Source organism: Limanda limanda, chromosome 4 (genome assembly GCF_963576545.1).
Source record: "Limanda limanda chromosome 4, fLimLim1.1, whole genome shotgun sequence".
NCBI lineage: Eukaryota > Metazoa > Chordata > Actinopteri > Pleuronectiformes > Pleuronectidae > Limanda > Limanda limanda.
In genome coordinates, this window is record NC_083639.1 from 5,392,961 (window position 1) to 5,416,399 (window position 23,439).

Consider the following 23,439-nt stretch of genomic DNA (forward strand, 5'->3'; position numbering starts at 1 on the left):
GAAGAGAGAGAGAGAAGAGGGGGAAAAAAAGCGAATAAAAAGAGAGACGGGCAGCGAAGGATGCTGGGTATTCCCGGGTACTTACACTGCACCTGGAGGATCTGGTCACTCAGGTTGGCCTTGATGTGGTTCTCACTGTATGTGGGCAGCACCAAACCTAGACTGAGGTGATGAGGCAGACGCAGACAAATCAGGGACAGGTTTTCAAACAACATGGAAACGTAAGTCACCAGGACCCGAATCACACAGTCAGGAAGTGAAGATCTTTAAGTTCCTGCAGGAGACGGCTGGTGTCTGTGTCTGAGTGAAGCAGCTGCATCTGGAGCAGAGACTGTACAGCTGCTTTCAGACATACACTGAATCTCTGGACTCTCTCCGGACCTTAGTCCAGCCGGGCCCCAAGGGAAAGGAGCCGAATGCGAGAGCACAGCAGGAGATCCTCCACGCATGAAAGTGGCAGTTTTGCTTTGTAATATGTCATCATGATCTACATTTGCATTATGTTAGTATTCAGTCTACTGTCCAAACCTGATGTCAAAGAGAGAAAATGTGGAAATCCATGCCACATCTCTGAATTTGCAGATAAATTAAACTAAAACAAAACCCAGCGGGAGGATTCATTGGAAGAGATAGAAAATCTGACTTTGACAGTATCAGGTTCAGACTCTCAGCTATTATATAATGATGATTTTGATTTAAAAATACATCCAACGTCACCAACTTTCATAACAAAATCAAACTTACAGGATAAATAAGAGTGCAGAGCTTTGAATGTCTTTCTTAAACAGTATCATTCCTATAAACGCCTGAATTTCCCTTTGAGTTCATTATTAATAGAATTTTGCAGAGAATGTCTCATAAGGATTCCGCCAGGACACATCACACTGTCAGCAGATACAAAAACAAAATAATTGTAGGACTATCGAATATCATAAACTATAATTTGCCAAGCGTTGCCCGGAGGAAATGTCATTACCAGGTTTGAGGTGAATAAACTCTGCAGCTAATTTGTGCTCGGAGGATTGTTGAGGATTTTTATGGGAGGAGGAAGATAAGCGACGCATTAACTTGGGTGATTTAGATGAATTGTTTCATGCAAATACAGGAGGCAAATGAGCAGGTCGCACTTGTCCTTTAGGTTCGGTCTATTCCCAGTTTTGGCGTGATAGGGACGGCGACAGTAATCAGCCGCTGCAGGTTGATGAGTAACTGCTGCACAACATGTGAGACTTGTGATTAATAGAATAAATGTCAGAGTGGGACTTCACTCACGGGCTCAGGCTGGTCTGAGGTCAGGTGGTGACGCCGGATTTGAACCCTACCTGTAATCTGTGCCCTCCACAGGCGTCCACGTGTACGTCCGCATCGCCTCGTCGATGTACCTCTGTCGGTCAAAGAGACAAAAACACACCGTCACACCCTCGCCACATGTGACACCCCCCCCCCCCCCCCCCTTCATCGGATGTGAACAGCACATCCTGAACGTGAGTGAAGCTGATTCAGATTCATCGGAACATCGTTGGAGGAAGCTGCAGCTCAGGAATGTGATTGAGTCTGGTATTGATGACTTGCCTCATCAACTGACTTAATGAGCGTCTTGATTTTCTTTTGGCCTGATTTGCCATCAATCATCTGTCGGCGGATCTGAAACGTGAGCGAGAGACGGAGAGAGAGAGAGAGAGAGAGTGAGAGAGAGAGGGAGAGAGAGAGAGAAAGAGAGAGCATAAGGTGTGCAAATACATGCAATTAAATAGAAAATTTAAAACAAGTGAGACATATAAATATTTAATGAGTTTCTGAGATATTATTCTACCTCCTCCTTGTTGCTGTCTTCCAGCTCTGCATCCAGAAAGTCCAGAGTGACGGGCTCCCTAAAGTTAATGATCTGAGAAGAGAGAGAGAGAGAGAAAGCCAGGGAAGATGGATGAAGGGGAAGTTTAACATTGGTCAGGAGGAATAACTTCAGAGTGAAGCTTCAGAAGCAGAGGAGTCATGGAAGCAGGGCGGGGGGGTTGGACCCGTTGGACTAACCTTAGGTCGCAGGTTGGGATGCAGCAGCACGTAACCATTCGGGTCGATGGCAAAGGTGTAACCGTTGGCTCCAAGCTGCACAGAAAATAAAGTTAAAGGAAACGTTTATACATCAATAAATCATGGATATGAAGTTTTATTAAGTGATAGTTCGTGCACAGCAAGCTCACTCTGTACGTCGGAGTCTTCTTCTTGATTTCGTTGATGGCGATATCTACTCCCATAACCCCCAGGATGAGCTGGTTCTGTGTGACGGACACACAAAGCATTTTATCCCACAGCCTCTGCAGACACGGGAGAATCCCACAGAGCTGGCGGCTGCGCTGCGAGAACGCTCAGAACATCTCCGAGCCATCTCTGATTCATCATCACTTTGTGTGCAATCTGATTAGTCCCTATTTTTTGGTCCATCTTACAGCGAGTGTGTCTGCAGCGGCGTCACTGCTTTAAGCCTGCGTGATAAGCTTAGAGTAAACACTTTGGTCATGGATACTGGAAGCTGGATGCGTGTGTGCTCTCAGCATGACAGAGGATATTACAGATGGGGGGGGGGGGGGGTTGTGATGTCGGCCGTCACCTCAGGGGGGAGGTGTTGCCTAGAGGAGCTGCATCTGGGTGGACGTCAGTGCAAACAGCTGACGATGGTCAACGACACCCAGAACCACAGTATTAAACCTTAACTCTCCAACTGCTTCGATTTCCTGTTTCTGAATAGTTCTACTTGTGTAGACAACCAGTTGAATGACTGGTTGTAAAAATAAAGGTGACGACTTAAGATGAATACAAAGCACTAGCTGATGTGTGTCACATTGTTTTTACCTGAGCGGTGACTACATCAGAAGTGAGGTTGAACACTGGCATGGTTCCAGTGATGACGAGGCCCAAACCCTGATGAAAAAGGTGAAATAACATCAAAAGTGTTTTTACATATCGCATAACAAAAAGATCTGATGGACGAACACAAGAAGCTGAAAATAAATAAACTGAAATCTCATCCCAGTAGAGAGCATACCTCCGCCAAGGCCCAACGGCCTCCATTATGAAACCACATTGAAATTCACTTCATACCAAATTACTAAAATTCTATATCATGACATTTTTTTGAATCAGGATCCATGAATTATTTTATTTTTGCATTATCCTGCAAACCATCAAACAAACCTAGATGATAACATTTTAAATAGACTCAAAAAGGTTATGACACCGAGATCATATGCTGCATTTCAGCAGAGTGAAAAAAGGATGAAAAACAAAATCAGTCTGATGAAGAAATATTTGGTGAATCCTGGATCAATTCATTTAAAGGAACAATGTGATTAAGTAAAGCAATTTTTTAAATTGTATAATTCTCTCTCTCTCACCAGAGCGTCCTGGTAGACGTTAGTCCACTGCACCTGCTTGGCTCTGGCACCAGCCAGCGCCATGGGACGGCCCAGGACGTCCAGGTACTCCTGCAGCAGCAAACACACACACACACAAAGATACGATGACACTCAATAAAAACCCATGATCAAACAAAGACGTTTACAGTGCTTGTTATGTACAGGCGGTAAAAAGCAGAGAGCTGGAGAAGCCACCCAGTGTTCATGTGTCATAAAACTATAAGACCCTGACTGGCCTCCTCTCTGTCACCACATAAACCAGTGGTCCTGCAGCAGCCATAAAGCCCCCCCGGTCCTGAGACACTCAAGGCAGTTTCTCATCATTATGAAGGAGCTATTAAAAACACATTAAGGGTGTCAGTGGCCTGACGCCCAAACAGGCCCCTCCCCCAGAGGCTCCACTGTCACCGCTGGCCCAGTGAGAAGGTCCCGCAGCGAACGTGAATCAAGGTGAGAGGTTAAGTCAACTAGCGATACATCACATCCACTTCAGTCATCTGTTCGTTTAGCGTTTAAGACGTTTTGCTTTGTAAACAACGTGTTGAACAGAAATCCATGAGAGGATGCGTGATTGGTCCAATTCTTGTGTGAGTGACCTTGTGACATATGAAGCGAGCAAAGTGAATAATTTGAAAGGAAAAGAAAGCCTTGGAGGGACAAAACGTCCACACTTAGTTTCGAGCGTTGTGTTGTTGTAAAGACCAGCGACAGAATAATTGCTCTCATATCGAACCGAATGTGTATTTTCCTGCAAACATTTTACAAAAGCTAGAAATCTCCTCCTCTGTATCCTTTTCACCAGATTTATAAAGCCAATGTCTATATTTATGTATCATCAAATTATATTCAGGTATAAAAACAGGTGTGCGGGTGGGAAAAAGGAGCGCTCTCAGGGTTTAAACGTTAATTTAAAAAAAAAAAATGATGTTCTTACATGATGACATCCATTTTGCAGCGAAAAGGGAAAATGTCGTTGTAAATGTCTGACCCTTGTCCCCTCCCTTTGTGTGTGTACCCTCCATACACAAAAGGAGCGCCCCCTGTGCGAGCGCACGGCGATTTCACTATTATGCTTTTGAGCGTTTGTTTCTCATCGCCTGAACAGTAAGGTGCTGACAGGCGTAACCTATTCTATTATTAGCTCAATAAAAGTCCGGTTTAACGCGCCACAGGGAGATATTCCATCAGGACGATGACAGCCAGACCTTTTCACGGGATATAGGGGGAAATTTTCCGCCTGGCTAGAACAATCTAGGAAACATAAAAAGTCAGCAAACCGCAGATGTGTGGTCCCGAGGAGCCGGAGCCGCACAGACCTGCGTGTTGATTAAACGCTACTGTCTCCCCGGGGAAGTGTAACCGCCACAACTACAGAGAGTAAACCTATCAGTGCGGTCCCTGTACAGACAAAACCTCCTAACTAATGCTTGGGATGGTTACTGTGGCTCCACTGAGGTGAATTATAGAGAATCCAGGACGGATGAAATAAGTCACAACAAACAAATAATAAATCCGTCCCAGGTAAACACACAAAAAACACAAAATATTTATTACCACTCGTAGTTTCAAAGCCATTCCACTCTTCCCATATAACTGTGTGACTCAGGACAACATTAATAACAACACATTCCTGCCCTCTGTACTCCATCCATTATTTGAATGTTGTCATCTTAGTCGAGTGAGACTGTGTGATGAGTGTGCGAGGCTGAAGGGCCGAGGACGAATAAATACACCACGTGTCTTCTGTGCCTAGACACGTGCACCCGCACAGGCACACACACACAGGCACACACCCACACAGGCACACACACACACACACACACACACAGGCACACACCCACACAGGCACACACCCACACAGGCACACACCCACACAGGCACACACACACACACACACACACACAGGCACACACACACACAGGCACACACACACACACACACACACACACACACACACACACACACACACACACACACACACACACACACACAGGCACACACACACACACACACACACACACACACACACACACACACACACACACACACAGAGGTGCTGCAGTCACCCACCTTCAGAAAACCTATTAGAGTAAAGTGGCAGTTCTCAGAATATAAATATGCCAGAGTTAATGGAACAGCTGACAGTCTATTCTGGGCCCTGATCGCTCACAGGGGCTGCGGGCTGGGGGGGCAGGGGGGGGGGGTTTGGGTGGTTGGGGGGCTAGGGACCGGTGGGATGAGAGAGGGGTGTGTGCAGTAGCCCCTCCCCCTCCCACCACCTTCCAGCAACTGAGTCAATTTCTACAGCTAGAAATGAGGTTATCCCAAGGGCCTCTTGAGAGCCCATGGTGCCTTGAGCGAGTGTGGAGGGTGTGTGTGTGTGTGGGGGGGGGGGGGGGGGGGTGGTGGTGTGGCCCAGGGTGTGTGACGAAACCAGAGGTGTGTGTTTGTGTGTCTGAGATGGACGAAGACAGAAAGAGATCTGAAAGCTTCCAAAAACACATTTCATATAGAGAAGACCACGACCACGTTTGTGTTATCCCCGGATCTCCACCTCCGTCTCCTCCTGTCTACAGTCACACAGCTGCCCCCCCACCCCTCTGTGCCTGTGTTGTGCTGCACTTACAGATATCTACCATCTGAGTAATTATCATCAAAAGCCGCCATGAAGGAAGAACAGACTCTTGCTTGAAACGGATTTGCTTTTGTGGATTCATGCTGGTGCGTTCAGCCGAGCCCACAGAGACTCCAGACCTCTCACCTGGGTGTTGATCCGGATGGCTCCAATCGATGGAATCTCAAAGTAGTATCCTGAAAATAAAGTGAAGAAAAAGAGGATCAATACTCTTCCCGGCAGAAAGTTTGTGTCTGTTAGGATTTCAAATTTGTAACTATAGTCTGTGCTGACAGAATTCCAACCAAATAAAGCTAGAAGTAGTTTTAGCTAGATATTATGCCTTCATACAAATGATTTTAATAACCGTTGCTGTTTGGTGTTAATCATGAATCTTTTACTTGTTCTCATACTTAACTTTTGATATTAAAGCATAATTTCCTTAGCTGCACTCAACATCAGATAGAGTTCCAGGAGCTGTCCCTTCTGGGGCAAAGTCAGTATGACATTGTTTGGGTTCAGTTGTTGCGAATGTTTACACAGTCAGGATTGTTTTGCTATTGCAGAAAACATAATAATCTTTTCTCCAATTGTTAATATTGTTTGGCCGTCATGGCATCTGCTGGGTCAAGGCCTTTCTTGACGTGAACAGGTTGCCGAGCAACTACAGCGTCATTGGGAGTGGCTCCTTGTCACTTCCGTATTCCAAAAGCCAGGAGGATGGATTACGCCTGCGCACTTCCAAGGAGGGAGGAACGAAGATCCACTGTTATTAAATGGACAAGCGTCGTGTGTTTGTGGCGCTCTAATACCACTAACGTGTTGGAAGCCCATTGTTTTGCTGATCCATAACCTGTTCATTGCCTCCTAAATAAATACTTTGATTCAACAACTGAGTTTGGCTCCTCTTCTCTTAAAGGATAAACGAACACGCCTAACATGTCCCATGTTCCCTCCCTATTGGATTTACATTTTTTCAGAGTTTCACAGTCACACCGAGTGCAGCAGCGATCCATTTCCAGATTGGAGTCTAATCTCTCCGCTGTTATTAGGTGCATGCGGCGCTATCATTTCCGGCTGATGATGCAGAGCCACACAGGCGCTGATGGAGCCGGTGGCCACTGACCTCTCCTCACACTCCTGGTGGAGCTGCAGGATGTAAACGTGGCGGCTCCTTGGGACCGCGGAGCCCCGGGCGCTGCCGCCGCTGATTAGGAGAGGAGGAGAGTGAGACCGACTGGGTCAATAACCACGCCGCTCCTCGTGTTATTAAAGCCATGAGTGTTTATACAAAGAGCCGTGAAATGGAGACAGCATCCCCGGAATGTTAAAAAGGCAAAGATGGCTCTCATTATTTTGATACATTATGCACTTTGCAACAGCGGTTTGCATCGAGATTTGCCTCCTCTGTATCCATCATTTGCACATGGGAGCATGCGGACGTTATACACTCACACACACACACGCAGACACACACACACACACACAGACGCAGACACACACACACGCAGTCACGGGGTGCAGCTATTTGCTCTTCTCCTCGGAGCAGCAGTTTGTCACAGAGCTGTTGGCTGTGTGCCATACAGAGGTGACACGTGTGATAGTAGGACACAGCTCGGCGAGAGCTGGAGAGAGGAGAATGTGGGCAGAGACTAAAGAGGGAGGATGTAATGTGGATCTCATCTGTGCTGTGACGGAGATCTGCTGCGAGAGGAGCAATTATGATTGGAATCAATAACCTATTTTCCGCCTGAAACTCATTTACATAAAGCTTTGGCACTGTTAGAAGTCAGTTTTCCTCAAAATGTCATCCTCAGATCGGTGTCACATGAGTCTGTTTTGGCAAATATACTGAATGTGCAAGATTTGGACTTTTGGTGACGGCGGGAGAGGGCCAAAGGGCGGCATGGTGGTGCATCGGTATGGCACTGATCCAACTCCTGGTTCGCTCTGGGTCTTCCTGTGTGGAGTTTGCATGTTCTCCCAGTGTCTGCGTGGGTTTCCTCCCATTACTACGGCTTCCTCCCACAGCCCAGAGACCAGCAGATTTGGAATTAGTTTAATCAGAAAGTCTGAATTGTCCGTGGTTGTTGTCATATCCCATATGGTCTAGCGGTTAGGATTCCTGGTTTTCACCCAGGCGGCCCGGGTTCGACTCCCGGTATGGGAACTCACTTTTGGAGAGGTGGTGGACTAGTGGCAGAAACTTGGACTATGGACAGAAAAGGTCTCTGGTTCGACTCCACGGAGAAACAACAAAAAAAAAAACCTGGATTGATCTGTCCAAAAATCCAAGAGGATTCTCCCTACCCTGTCTAGTGCCCCTGAGCAAGGCACCTTACTCCCCTAACATCTGCTCCCCGGGCGCCGTACATGGCTGCTCACTGCTCTGTGTGTCCTGCACCAGATGGGTTAAAAGCAGAGGTTAAATTTCCCTACAATTGCATGAGTGTGCTTGTGCATGTGTTTGGGACAAATAAATGTATCTCAGTGAGTGAGGTGAACCTTTCAGCCACGTGCTCTGCAGTAGCTGTTTGTTACTGTGTGTAGCCGCTGAGCATCACTCATTGATGGTTTCCTGGCGATGCAGTTAAGCGACTTATGTTTAAGGAAACATCTGTACCTGGTGAATAGTACAGAAAATATCTGGATTCATTAGAGCCGTAACAACCAAAGCACTATCTTCAAGTATAGCCATTGGATCTTTATTAAAAAGGTCATTTCAATATCACCTACTTTTATGTCTTTTATGACTGTGGGTAAAGCAAGATTAATGGCTTGTACCATTTAATAATAAAAGGCTGATTTGGTAATTTAGGATAAACACTATAATTTTTTTCCATCCGTCTGACAGAGGTCATGTGTGTCCGTATGTTCATACTTATTAAGATTACAACATTTAAAGCATGAAGGCTGGCATTTATACAAGCAACACAGCTACAACTAATAATAATAAAAATGAACTACTCTGGTTGTTATCTCTTCATGTCGGTCGTGTGATTGGCTGGTGGTCTGTTCAGGGTGTAAACCACCTCTCATTCTGTTTCCTCTGGGACTGAGAGGATAAGCGGTACAGATAATAAATGGATGGATGGATGGTGTCATCCAAATAACTAGACTATAAGATATACTGTATATAATTAGATATGTTGATTATGTTTATCTTTTAAACTGGATTGGGGTAATGTTCTGCATAAATCATTCTCATTTACAGTCAGTAAGTGTATTATAATCATGCAGTGTTAAGTGTGTCTTTTCTAAGTAGGATGACCAGCTACTTCCACCTCATATCCACTTTGACTGGTTTGAGACAACGAATAAACCATAAAGCATTTACGTAATAAACTTGATCATCTCATGGTGTAACTGATAGGTTTGAGGATTTTACTTCTATTGCGGCCGGCCATCTTGAATTTATGCAATATGTTATATTATTCCTCCAGCTATGAATTAAAGGCAGCACATTTGTGGGAGAATTAGGATCACCAATACAGTAGATCACATTTGCTGCTTTTATCCTCAATTTCACCAGTTCTCTTCCTTCTTTTTGGAGGATAACGCTCCTCTCTGTTTTGGATTTTGTTGCACCGTCTCGTAGCATGGATAAATGGCTTCATTGTCCTCAGAGTCAAAGAGAGGTTACTTTCTTCTTAAGACGGGCTTGCAGCTCGAGAGAGAGACAACAGCTAGCACCTCCGAGTGGCCCAGTTGTGCGTCTGCGTGTATGTCTTTGTGTGTACTTCTGCCTTTTGTCAAATATGTATGTCACGGGTGAAGGGTTAGGGCCTGTTGAAGTGTCAGGGAGCCGGCTCTGTTGGAGTGAGATACCAAAGAGTAATAAGTATTGAAGATATGAGAGGACAGCTCCATTGAGGCTGGTGTGTCAACACTATTGTCTTATGCTGGCACTGTCTTTAGTACCCTGGTAATCACTACAGTCACGAACAGTGGAGAGCATGTTGGCACAGAGGCGTAATCCTGGACTTTCCCCAGCCTGACGGGGAGATGGCACGGTAATCATCCTGCTACCAGACTCCTCCTGCTAATTAATAACAACTTCTGGGGAGATACTTCTGAAGCACTTGGCTCCAGTGGCAATAAGCTAATCAGCGGCAGGGGTTTGGCCAGGGCTTCACACAGACAGCTAAAGGCCTCGTAAAGGAGCCGCTTCGGATAAACTGCAACACCGAGGAACCAAATTAAATCAAACCACAAAAGAGAGAGAGAGGAGAAGCGGGTTGTGAATTGAAAAGCAGCGTCGTTCAAATCTGAGCGGCAACAGCAGTCTGACTGAGGTCGGGCGGAAACGGGCTGAGTCAAGAGGAGATTCATGCGGACAGTGTAGCTAACAGGAAGAGCCGCTGAGTCATGTGTCAGGCTGTCGGTCGGAGGCGGGCGAGCTGCTCCTTGGGTTATTTCTGGGACTGTAGTGGCTTTAGATGGAGGAAATATTGATTTGACCATCACACGCACAAAGAAAGACATGTAGATACATCTTAGTGATGATGTGTTTCCAAATGCAAGTTTAAATATTTTGCTATTATCTCCACCAAGAAAACCAATGTTTTACCCACTATCCATTTGGTTTGTTGGTCGTCAGAAGGATTACGTGAAAACTACTGAACGGATTTCAACGAAACTTGGATGGATGGGACAGTTTTCTAGGGATCATGGATCATGATGAAAAAATATCACACATATTTAAGGGACTGATATCTATGAGTGTCTGAAGTTTGGTGCAGCTAAATGAGTTTAAAGGGACTGTTGGGCCTGGGGGAGGTACATGCTCTACTGAGTGCCAACCTAGTTTCATTCAATTTACTTCCTGGTTGAAAGTTCTAACTTCTTGAACTGGATGTCATCTGAATGATATTTGCTTTGTTCCACCTGTAACTTAAACTACAGAGAGTAGACATGTCACAGACAAACTTTTGTAGGGGCCCTATATTGTGCTTGAATTTCACATTAGGAATCCATTAGAATACAACAGGTGAAGGAAAAATATACCATGTCAGTTAAAAGTCTCTTCCACAAACACGTTCCTTTAATATCTACACCTATACATCACCACTTTATTATTCAAGAACAAATTATATCAAGTATTATGGAAGAAGTTTCCATCTTATTTATTTGACTGATCCTTGTATGTGCTTTACCTTGTTTTATATTCAATTTCGCGGTTTGTGCAACAACTGATCATTACAGAAGGCTCGCAGAGATTGAGCTTCCACTGTACGATTGTTTTCATCATTTATATCGACGATGTTAAAAAGATGTATTTATCCATCTCTAAAATTACTCCTTTGCCTCTTAGGTCTCTTAAATATTTTGCATGCAAATGTGCTTCACCAGAAACATTTGATTCTCTCACCTTTATTGGCACAGGCGATCCACTGTAAAGGTGTGACGTCATAATTGTGTTGGCCAACAGAGAAGGTGAACACACGGACCTGGATGGAGGAAAAAACGAGATACATTATTGGAAGAAATGGTAAAATAGAACAGATAATATCCAAAAAGCCCCAAAAACAAAAATTCCTAAAGAGCCAAGAAAAAACTTCACCCTGCAAGTCACACAACTGCCTCTATCTCAACACTGTAGTGAGAGAGTTGTCAAACTGCAGATTATTCCTTTATGACAGCAGCCGTCACGAGGGAGCTCGATGGTAAACATATATCAGAATAAATACTTGTGGTGCTGGGAGGGGTGGGAGGGGGGGTGAAAATAAGACAAGACGGGAACAAAAAGACACAAACTCGGTATCTGTTGGCTGTAATTTTAGCGGCTCTGATGATAAAGTGGCTAATTAGTCAGCAGGTCAGAGCTGTTAACACCAGCAGCAAAACAACAAAAGAGACAGAGGAAGAGAAAGAGAGAGGGGAAGGGAAGCAGACTGAGAAAGAGAGATAGAGTGAAAGAGAGAGAGAGGCAGGGCTGAAGAGTAAAGAGATGGAAAAGCCTGAATCAGAGGAGCCAAAATGGAAGTGAAGAAAGCTTGGAGAGGCTGCTCAGATGCACAGATTGGAGCGCTTGGCATGTCTGACAGCCTAACTCACACAACTGCCTGTGCTATAATGAGACAATGTCAGCTGGAGACGGAGTGGGAGACGGGGGATGTGGGGGAACAGGGCCGTGCGAAACAGTCTCTGGACATGCACAATCTCTTGGGCTGGCAGAGCAAGAAGTAGAAGAAGAAGAGATAACAGCCTCATGGGGACAGACTCACCGTCTTGTTGGGCCAGTTGTACTTCTCAAAGATGTCCTGTGCACGATCCTCTCCGCCATCTGTAAACATCATTATCATCTTATTGCAGGTGGCCCTCGGGGCGCTGCTCTCCTGTGGCACATGGGCAAGAGAGGAGAGAGGAGAGGGAGGAGGGAGAGAGGAATGGAGACAGGTGAGGGAGGCTGGAAAACATAATTCAGAACAGTGCTACACTAAATGTGTCAACGAATAAAAGACAAGGTTTACACAACATAAAATATATTACATATGACACATTCACAAGTCATTTTTTATCCATCCACCCGTCCATTGTCTAAACTGTTTATCATTGGATTGTTGCTGGGGGAGCTGCAGCCAATCCCATTGGACGAAAGGTGGTGCACGCCCTTGACGGGTCGCCAGTCCATCACAGGACTGACATTCAGAGAAAAAAGGCTACGGCCAATTTAGAGTCTCTGGACGAAAGCCACACAGACCCAGATGTATATATATAAACAATATACATAAAACAAAATAATAATTAAATCTTATAATAATTAAGAAAAGGTTTGTTATTCTACAGTTTAACCACAAACTTAACATAAAATAACTTAACAAATATATAGACCATGTCTGTGAAAATTGTTATCGGCCAACTGATTTGTCGGTCGGGTTCTACTCCTCTCAGCTTTTATTCTTTACTATTCATTAACGTTTACATATTTCACTCCTGGTACTCGTGCTCATATTGTGAGTTTACCATTATCATTAGGATTTTTAGAATTTCATTTGAAGCACACAGCGCGACATTATTGTAGCGTTAAATTTGATTGTGTCAGGAGCACTTTCACCAGCATGTCAGCACTAAATGCACGTAGCCAGGCACCAGCTTTTAGCATTCAGCTTTGATGTCCGCACCCCCGCCTGTCTGCACAGCAGCTGCCATTGATATGCAGGCCAGCAGCATGTCAATCTGACAAGATTCTAATAAAGATAAATAATATTGCTACAATTACACATTTTTATTGTGCTTCTGCCACAAATCACGGGAGTGAGTCAGCCCCGGACAGTGATTAAAGGGACCTTTTTATTTCTCATTCTGCTGGCAAAGAGAAGGGGGGGGGGGGGGGGCTGCATGCAACCGGCACTTGGCTCGCCGCCTCCAACCCCAGCAGAGGAATATATAGTGTCTGTGGCTGATCTCCTCTGTGCTGCGCTCATCAATCATCCCATCAGAGCCCATTAGGGTGGCAGCCTCCTAAAATACACAGCAGCATACGGAGCTGAGGCAGCACCTGTGCTGCGAGCACGTGGACGCCTGCTGCTTACAGACTTCACGGCTGCGCCGGCTCCTGCAGACGCCAGAGCTGCTCCACCGCGACAGCAGTTGCAATCACACCAATCTGCGACAATGACAGCGCCCTGGAAGTGTGGTCCACAAACCTGAGCCCCTCACTGTCAGCACTGTTTTATCCCTGTAAACTCTGCTTTGATAATTGGATTAGACAGTTCCTGTGGCAGAATGCACTGGAGCTACACTGCAGTTTCAGCGGGTTATCTTTGACTTTCTGGAAGTGCACACACTGTCAGCCAAAGAGCAACCCTGAGAGGCGGGTTGGCACTTACATTGAGAAGCTGTTCAAAGGCGAACGTGAAGCCAGACTTGTAATCGGTGGTTCCTTTGGCCTGCATGTGCATGACGGCATCCTTAAAGATCTTCTTGTTGCGAACGTTGGCCTGGACCAAATTCCTGAAGCAAGGGACGACAGCGTCGGCCTTCTCGTTGAACTACGGAGGGGAAAGACAAAGACAGGGGAGCATAATTGTCAGATTGTGCATTTCTGTGTTTTCTCTGTCATACGTGTGTGTGGTTCACGGGGACATGATGCAGGCGTGGGTGTGTGCAGATGTGTCTGCTACTCTCTGGATGACAGTAAACACTGGTAATTACAACTTTCCACACAAAGACCAGGTGCACCTGAAACACCATGAGCAAACCACTGAACAGAAACCCAGCCAAGGTAATATCATCTGTCTCATCTCATCCACCCAATTAGCCTAAAAGAGTGCGTGTGCATGTGTGTGTGTGTGTTTCCTTGTGTGTGCAGTGCCTGTGTGTGATTACAATATTAACAGCAGCGTCTGTAATAGCAGGTTTCAAATGTTATGTCTCCTTGAAGGTCACCTTCAAAATCTACTGACATTTTCAGGCCCGGATTGATGTAAAAACGCTTTGTGAGTGAAAAAGCTGACATTTCTCACTTTTAAATTAGCAGACAAAGATATCCAGGACACAAAAAATATTCAGAGACACATTTTCATTAATCATCACTCTGTTGCTATCACATCTCTTCAATCATTAAATTCCTCAAAGCCTGGACACAGTGTTTTTTTTTTACTTTTCTGTTCTGAAATTAACAGACACAGGAGAAGTTTCTTTCTTTCAGTCATCACCGTCTTTTATCCATCATCATTGTCTCTGCCTTGTTTCTTCAGAGAGTTATTAGAGGCTGCTTCACATCTACAAATACTGTTTCATATAAATACACGTACATCACAATTTCCTTCCCACTATGAATGTAGAGTGTACATTCATAGTCTTTGCCTTTTATACCTATAATATATTACTTTAGTATATACTAAATACTAAAATTACTAAATATATCTCAGAAGGAGATATATAAAACTATTCAGGGTCATATTTCTATTTGAGTCCTCATACTGTCTATTGCTGCATTTCCTCTTTTCAGCCTCTGTCTGAAACACTTGGTATTAGCTCCTGTCTCTTTAAGAAAACTCTCCCGATAAAACCCAGTGTGCTCTGATTGGACAGCAGGCCCTCTCTTTTGAGATTGGTCAACCGCCTCCAGCCCGTGTAAGAAATGTCAGCCTCACTTTACAAGGGTTTATGGGGTGTGTCAGACTTTAGCCACTAGGTGGGCATCGTGCAAATATCGTGCATCATGACGTCATGTGACATCACACTGGGACGAAAGTTTCGGCCAGACTGACTTTTACATAATAACACAATTTAACACATGAGAGAAAAGAAAACCTGAAAACGCTAAATAAGTTTCCTGTAATAATGCCACTTTTTACATGAGAGTCACCAGCTGCCGGAACCAAATTCCAACATACTTGGCCAAAAAAATCAGATTCTGATCTCTTGTATCATTAAAGGTTGAAATACACAGCAGCTATGAAACAAAATCTGGGAAACAAAATACTTGGGTACATCTATTATCTATAATAAATAAAAATGAAAAAATGAAATGAAATTAAAAGTGTATCATTTCGACTAAGTAAAGTGCCATCACAGTAGTTTAGTCCTAAAGAAGTGTATCTTTATGGTGTGTGATGATTAGTTTCGGCAAATTTCTTACTTACTATACGCTGTATGTAAATGTTTGCAAACATTTCACAGTGAGCTGTTCTTTATAGGGGTGAAAATCAGATGCGTTCCCACCCAGATTACCGAGCTCATTTATTGCTCTTAGAGCTGGGATTTAAAGGCATACAGTGGCTAAGAGCAATGGATTATGAAGGATTACCGAAGGAAGTCTCCGAACAGAGCCACCGCACCATGCACGCGGATGTGCGTGTGTGCGTCTGTGTGTGTGCATTATCTGTCCTGCAATGTAGGATAACGTTAATATTCCCCTAAACATCAGTCCTAATAGAAAGTTTAGTAATCAGCAGAGAGTGAGAGAGACAGGCAGGCAAAATCCCACATGGCTACCGGTGATGCAGGGAGAGCAAATACACTGTAATGAGGGAAGTGCAATGTTCCCACCGCAGGCAATCAACTGGGAGCAGCAGCACCAGCACACTGTGCCGTCTGTGAACTCCCTGCTTGATTACCACCGGCTTAATAAATACAACAAATATTTTCGTTATCGTTGTTTTTCCAGGAGCGATTGGTACGATTAATTACAGGAGCTGAACTTCCACTCACCCTGGCCACATTCACGTAGTCGTCATCTGAAAGCGTGTCCAGCATCTCGATGACGGAGGTTTTCATGAGCTTCAGGGTGAGACCGCTGACACTCCCGCTCCTGGAGAGGAGAAGCAATAAAGAAACAGGCTGAATGTTAGGTGCTTCATGTAAGAAAACATATGTTCTGTTCATGTCCCTTTTATAGGGCATGTTTTAGAGAGCGGTGCAGGCAGATGAGGAGCATTCGTCTTCCCTCTGACTTCAGGCTTCCCTCGGACCAACAGGTGGCACTAGTGCCCTTTGAAGCAGACACACACGCTCACTCTAGCTAAAGGGGGAAATGTAGGAAGAGAGGAGCCAGTGAGACACTCACACATCCACGATGATGACCATGTCCTTTGGAGACGATGCACCTTGGATATACCTGCACAAGAAGACACAAAGAAGGACTGTTAATTTCCCCCACCATATTCTTTGTGAATTGCACCAAAGAAAGGAGCGGAGTCCCAATGAGGTGGAGCCCCGGTGATTGGAGTCGACCACGGCTGAGCCCACTTAAGCTACAGAATACAGAAAAGGCTTATGTGCTTAGAAGAGTTAATAAGTTGTGCTATGTACTTCAGTGTTGGCAACAGCTACTGTCGACCGACTTCAACGGAGATACTCCTCTAGTCCTGAATAACAAAGCCTCCTCTAAATAATTACTGCATAAGCCGAAGTAATTGCTAGTTTATGGTCTAAGTGTATAATAATACATGTGGGACAATGGTCGGTACTGGACTGTACAACCTCCAGCAGCCTCTTTAACAAGCCACAGTCTGAAAGCCATGAAAATTAACGGACTGTACATCAACAAAGGCTCCACACAGGTTTTAATGATACCTCTGATATTTAATACTGTGTTTAAAAATGCTCCAGTCGAATATATATATTATAACCACAATGCTAATTATTTATTTTAGACCCGCTGATGTTCGTTTAGGCGGTGTTAAAACACATTTACAAAACGAACCCATTAAAATTCAGGCTGTTTTTAAGAACCTGCCAATATTGGCACAATCTACTTTCAATACCGATCTATATGATTAAATTAGTTCATTCATTCTACCTAGATCTGTGTTGAGAATACTTATAATTGCGCTAAGAAATAGAAGTACCCTCTTATAAGAAGGTAAAAGAACAACAAATCATTTTAAATGAGCACAAAGGACATATAAGAATATATTTTTCTTCAGTCACGCTACGGTGACGCATACAATCTAAGAGACTTTATATTTGGTCACTTGAAATTCATATGAACCTGTCAGGGAGCCGCCCGAGCGCTGTTGACCTGAGCAGTGGAGACTGTGTGCTGAGCTAAGTGCTGTCAGTAAAAGTGAGATGGCTGATGTTCTGTTTCTTTGATGACTCATCAATTGGGCATCAAACGCATTATTCACTCTGGCAGTCCCTTTGTCGGGGGGGGGGGGGGGGGGGGCTGCTTAAGACCATTATGCTTCTGCCGCAAAGAAAACTCCTAAAATAACGCTGTTCTGGGGGCGTGTCAGCCCACGAGGCGAAGACGCCACTAAACCGGCGAGGGGCCGACAGACTCGTGTTCTGGAAGAGACTTCACGTGTAATGTCTGTCCACAAGTGATAGAGGGTGACACACAGAGGGAAATCTAAAAATTCTCTCTTTCAGTTCCAGTGGCAATTAAATTCACATTTACTCCTGATACAAAGAGAGCTGGAATTGATGGACTTTATAAGCGTCTCTATGGCACATTGGGGGGGGAGGGGGGGTTTCCAAATGTGAGGACTAGTTTGACATTCTGAGGAGTGAGCGGGCGAGCAGTTAGCAGCCGTCTTAGGCGGAGTAATCATCGGGGGTCTCTTTCTGCTGATTATCACTCGTTCCGCTGAGTGTGGAGAGAAGCCAGCTGCCTGTGGGCCAGGCTCCTTTTTCTTATGCTCGGCCAAGCTGATTCGGTGGTGGAGCGACGGCGCCCCGGCAGGCGTTTGCCACTGCTGCCGCAAGCCGCCGCACCCCCACTCACTGGCAGGCGCCACTCAAACCTGCAGCATGACCCCTGCCCCCCCGTGCTGGAGTCACGTCCCTCAGCACAGTGCCTGGGCCGCTTCAAATCCGCTTTTTTAGACACAACCTGGTCCCTGCTCAATGGAAAAGCTGCCTGGAAGCCCCCCCCCCCCCCGATAGAGGGAGTGAAGACTCTACCTCGCAAGAGGTCGATTAACTGAGCATGCCCAGAGTGAACATGGGCAAAATGTGTGTATGTGAGAGGGAGAGAGAGAGGGGGGGAGGGAGAATCCAATTATTTTCAATAATAAAGAATGCCACATCAAAGGTAGAACTTCTGCAGCTCTCCACGACTGTGCGGCGTATATGTAATCAGGTCTGGAACCATGAGGCATACTGGCATGCATGACTTTTATCAATTTAATTACTGAAATCTTAATTTGAGGGAGCGAGAGGGAGAGCAGGAGAGATGTGAGACTCCACACAGTTCCACGACTTCTTTCTCTTTTGGGGCAGATGGGGTTTGTGAAACCGATGGTCGGTGCAGGACGGACAGACTCAGTCAGGATGTGGCCCACATCTCCGTCCCCCCCCGGCTCATGGACAGAGACGCCCTGTCTGGAGCTTGAAGGAGGGTCATGTGGTGAGGGCTGCGCCTGCGGACCATCAGCAGGATTTCATTAACTCCTCTGGTCAGTCTATTTCTCATGGTAGAGAATGGTCCATTTAACGGGACGAGTTATTTTGAAGAGGGGGGTCTTAATGTTAATTACACAGCAATGCAGACGTCTGTTAGTCAGTCATTATGGGTCATCTCACAAAATATAAACTCTTATGGTATATTCTTGGCAGCCGAGATGTAGATGTCGTTTGTAGAAGTTGATGATGAAGGAAAGGAACGCGGTCCCAGTACTTACAAGTATAATAATGTTTATTACACAAAAGTAGTACAGGTCAAGACGAGCTCTAGAACTCGGAGAAATCACCCAGACCAAATAGTGAAGTCTGACTTGCCGGGGTCTTACACACATTTATATAGAGAGTTTGGCTCCGCCCATGACTTCAGGTAAATGCCGTCCCCCATGAGATTTCTGACTAAAGAAGGACATGTTTTTGTATCCGAACATGAAGACACATTGGTCGAGAACATTCCTTCTACACCCATCCATTAGCTGGTCAGAGGTCATCCCCAAAGTCAAGGATCATTTCGAAAAAGGGAGAGAACTTCTAAAGTAAACACCTGGAGGACTCTCTGAGAAGGTCTGAGAGTCCAGAAGGCAGGCATCATGAATGTAAGCCTGTCATTATGTTTTGAACACTTACTAAAATGATCTACTCTAACTACAATGAATATACGACACCATGGTCGCCTGTGTAAACTTTGCCCCTGAAATCTGCCAAGAAAACATCACTTCCGAGCCGATCATTTTCTGTCCAACTTTGCAAGAGGCAGCACTGATCAGCGGTAATGGGGGTCCGAGAGGAAACGTGTGAGCAGTGATGAAGAGGAGAAGGGTAACACACGAGCCGGAATAGCGAACACTCGGCGCTGAAACTACGGCGCTCCGATGACTGATCTTCCCGGCAGATTGTCTTGCTCTCTCTCTCTGCCTCTCCACCGCCTGAAGCGCAGCTGAATTGAACATCAGGATCAGAGCGAGCGGGATGGAGTCAAGGATTTCTCGAGCCTCCGGGGCTGATACGCGGCTCCACGGTTTCTGACAGATAAGAATCGCGAGTGGAGGCCGGTGTCGGTGTGTATAATTCACCCCCGTTTTGACTCATGGTTCCAGATGTGTCGTTTCTGCATGGATTCCAGTCAGTAATTACCTCTCAGCTTCTGCCCACTGATGCCATTCTTTCCCTGTCATTACCCAGTCTCCTGCGTGCCAAAGCCAGGTGACAAGCAGATGGGCCTGGCTGGTGCTGAGCCGAGGCCCGGCGCCCACTCGGTGCCACGGTGCCACAGCCGTCAGCCAGTGGACGCCACAACCTCCCCGCTCGCTGGAAGTTATGACCAGCGTCTGAGCGCCGGTGCCAAACCATCATCGCTGACATTATATTTTACTTCAGAAATCACCGCTGCATTTACATATCGGCATGAGTCAGATCTGGTTCACTCATCACAGAGGAAAATTGAATGTGAAAGCTCTGTATCTGAGTCCAGCTCCCCTTGGATTCAACCTGTTTATATCTGTTCATCATAGACTATGTTAGGATATGAATTAGAAAACCTTTGTTGGCAATTCAGCTGTAGCTTCCAAGTCAAACTATAATATGTTTAAAATATGTTTTTTTGAGTTTGAGTTCAAAAGGGACTTTAAAAATAAAAGAAATACAAACAAACTACTTCAAAGGTTAAATCCATGTTGAGACGCTTGTAGTGAAGACTTAGATGGAATAAAAAAATATATCTTCAGTGGATTTTTTTACAATGACCTTAACTACGATACATACAGTCAATAAGAATAATATGTAATAAATAAATATAATGAATACATAATGAATAAACTTCTTTATATATACTGACTATACACTGTTTCATTTGCTTTAAAATATAAATCGAAATGCATCACTCACAAAGTGACTGGGCCTTGTACAAATAATCAGATCTTTTAGAAAAATAATCTAAGTCAAATCATTGGTTATTTTATTTAACACTAAAATCCAAATCACGGTGACACAAGATTTAAAGCATTTTCATTTGTTTTGATTGTTTGAAATGGGGTATTGTTTTTCCCTCATGATAAACAGAGAACAATCAATAGACTGGAAACCAAACTCAATTTTGAATATTGACTAACTCATTTAGAAACGAATTATAAAACCCGGGTTGGTGGTTTCAGCTGCTCAAATGTGGGAATGTATTTGTTTTTTATTTGTTGTGAATTGGATCTCTGTGAGTCGGAATAGTTCATCCACTAATCTGAAGATCGTAGGTTCAATCCCTGGTTGATCCAGTCTGTGTTCAATCAACCGGACGCCTGTGTGCCATGAGTGTTTCTAATGCTGTGTGATAGACAAGGCGCTGTGTGTAGAGGTGTTGTATGAATGTGTGTGAATGGGAGAATCTCTGACAATTTATGAAGGCCATTTGTGACTACTATGAATAAACCCAGAGAGAAACCCAGAAGGTCTTTCACAGCCTTGGAGCAAAGAATGGATTTCCGTAATGTATCAGTATCAGACGTCATTGGAGTTAATAACTAATTGCAAATACTATGTCATTACCAAAGCTTAAATGTCCATTGTTGTTTTTCGTGTTGTGATTAATCACCAACACAAACACTGGAAATTGAAACAAATGTCCGGACGCCATAAAAGACATGATGTATGTCACAGGAAAAACGTGTTCACACCATCACACATGTGCATGTGAACAATACGCACAACCAAGGTGAAGTCTGATCAATGTGTGTTTGTGTGTGTTAGACATGTGCTCTTTACACTGAGGTGGAACAAGGTTTTGCTCTATATAAGAGGAGATTAAAGTCTGCACCACAACATATACACCTCTCCCCCCCCCGCTCTCATATAAATCTAACAGAAATGCATTTCACAAGCATTGAACACAATGACATATTCCTTGGTTGTGGTGATTGTATTTCACCTCTCTCTTTTGGCAGTTTGGTAAAAGGAGTCTCATTGGAATTCATGAAATAGTTTTTTCAAGACGCGACATTGTAAAAATCAATACATTAACTGTGCCGGGGGGGCTGACTCTCTCAGGAGATTGTGTTCATGCACCCTGACCCTTTCCACAAAGTGGTGTGCAGTACATTTAAATTGGAGGAATTATCTACAACATAAATTTCAGAAACATGTAAAAGATACATGTAGTGGCTCGGGCTCATTGTATTGTGCCACAGGAAATAGGAACTTGGACAGTGTGTGTTTGTCACTTTGTCATGTGTGAGCTCATATTTCACTGTCGTCTGTTGTGAGTCATGTTTATAGGCTGCATTGTGTAGTGTGTATACATAATGAATGGGCCGTATATACAGTAGCTTCTGTATTGTGTGTGTGCGTGTTCACTATAATGTGTGAATTGTCTTCACAGTGTTAGCTCTTATATAAACAGCACATGGGGGAAGTTTGTCTTCGGGGCTTTTTTGCCAGGAAGAATTTCTGGCAGAGGAGCAACCGAACCAAACTGCGAATGAAAACTGAAAACAACAAGAAAGATTGAAACTAAAAATAATAAATTAACCCAGTACCTCCACTAACGAGGTAGGTCTATCATCTGCATTTGTTTGTTTGTTAGTTGGCAGGATTTCACAAAAGCTACTCAACCGATTTCCATGAGATTTTGTGGAGGGGTGGAGAATGTCCTGAGGAAGAACCCAGATCAGGGGGTGGATCCAGACTTTCTTTAAAATTACAAATGTTTTTCAAAAATTTTCTTGAATTTTTTGAAAAAAATATATGGATCTAGATGGAAAAAAAGGGGACTAATATTATTAGTTTGTGTGAAATTTGAAGGAGATCTGAATCTAGATCTAGTGAATTTAAATGTGGTGTCATTAGGGATCTTTGCGGAGGTAACCACAGTCTCCTCTGTGAAAATCCATTTTAATACCTCAACATGCTTCCTTAAATTTCCCCTGCAGGCAAACATCTCCCATTACCTTATATACATGTATCATGTACAGCAGCTGTAAGTGGAGTGGAGTAACCATACTATAATGGGAGAACTGCATGTGACACCGAGAACGCGCTGGCGTGTGTCTATATGTGTGCGTTGGAGGTGCGATCGTGTGCATGCTCTTAAGCGTGTGCATATGTGTAGTGCTGATGGGCTTATTATTTTATGGACTGCTGCTCTCTTAGAGCTCCTGTGGATGTGGCAGGCGTATAAAGATTGAATTAAGATAAAAAAATATAGGAGGACGGCGCCCAGAGAGCCCGCAGGAGAGAGAGATGTTGTCTGCCGCTTATTTATTCCACTTTCGGTTGATTATTGGAAGCTGTGGTGCCAATTCCACATTTTGGGTTGTGCCCAAGAGGAGCACACAGAATTTTATGGAACATTTTTTCCGCCACTTTCTTTGCAAAAATGAAGAGATTATTGAATTTATATTGCGTATTTGAATACATCCGTTTTAATTATGAGCAAACGAGTACCTGTTTGTTATTGAAGCCCAACTGCTTAGCTGAAACTGAAATGTCACAGTTTGGACTGACTCTCATGTTGCTTTTAAACATGCACGAAACTCCAGACATTCTCCGAGGGGCTCGAACGTGACAACA

General features: G+C 44.4%; 1 protein-coding gene and 1 non-coding gene across 2 annotated transcripts in view; one reads left to right on the forward strand and one right to left on the reverse strand.

Moving 5' to 3' along the window:
- cacna2d2a (calcium channel, voltage-dependent, alpha 2/delta subunit 2a) overlaps positions 1–23,439 on the reverse strand; it is a 143,351-nt gene that overhangs the window by 9,755 nt on the left and 110,157 nt on the right. The window contains exons 9-22 of the mRNA XM_061069533.1: positions 16,544–16,594; positions 16,189–16,288; positions 13,860–14,021; positions 12,255–12,365; positions 11,399–11,477; positions 6,175–6,224; positions 3,393–3,482; positions 2,851–2,919; positions 2,202–2,276; positions 2,032–2,106; positions 1,814–1,885; positions 1,573–1,644; positions 1,323–1,384; positions 86–162 (exon numbers count right to left, since the gene is read on the reverse strand). Coding sequence (XP_060925516.1) covers positions 86–162; positions 1,323–1,384; positions 1,573–1,644; positions 1,814–1,885; positions 2,032–2,106; positions 2,202–2,276; positions 2,851–2,919; positions 3,393–3,482; positions 6,175–6,224; positions 11,399–11,477; positions 12,255–12,365; positions 13,860–14,021; positions 16,189–16,288; positions 16,544–16,594 — 1,145 coding nt within the window. The remainder of the gene's footprint in view (positions 1–85; positions 163–1,322; positions 1,385–1,572; positions 1,645–1,813; positions 1,886–2,031; positions 2,107–2,201; positions 2,277–2,850; positions 2,920–3,392; positions 3,483–6,174; positions 6,225–11,398; positions 11,478–12,254; positions 12,366–13,859; positions 14,022–16,188; positions 16,289–16,543; positions 16,595–23,439) is intronic.
- On the forward strand, positions 8,126–8,197 carry trnae-uuc (transfer RNA glutamic acid (anticodon UUC)). The gene has a single exon. It is a non-coding gene; the product is annotated as a tRNA-Glu (tRNA).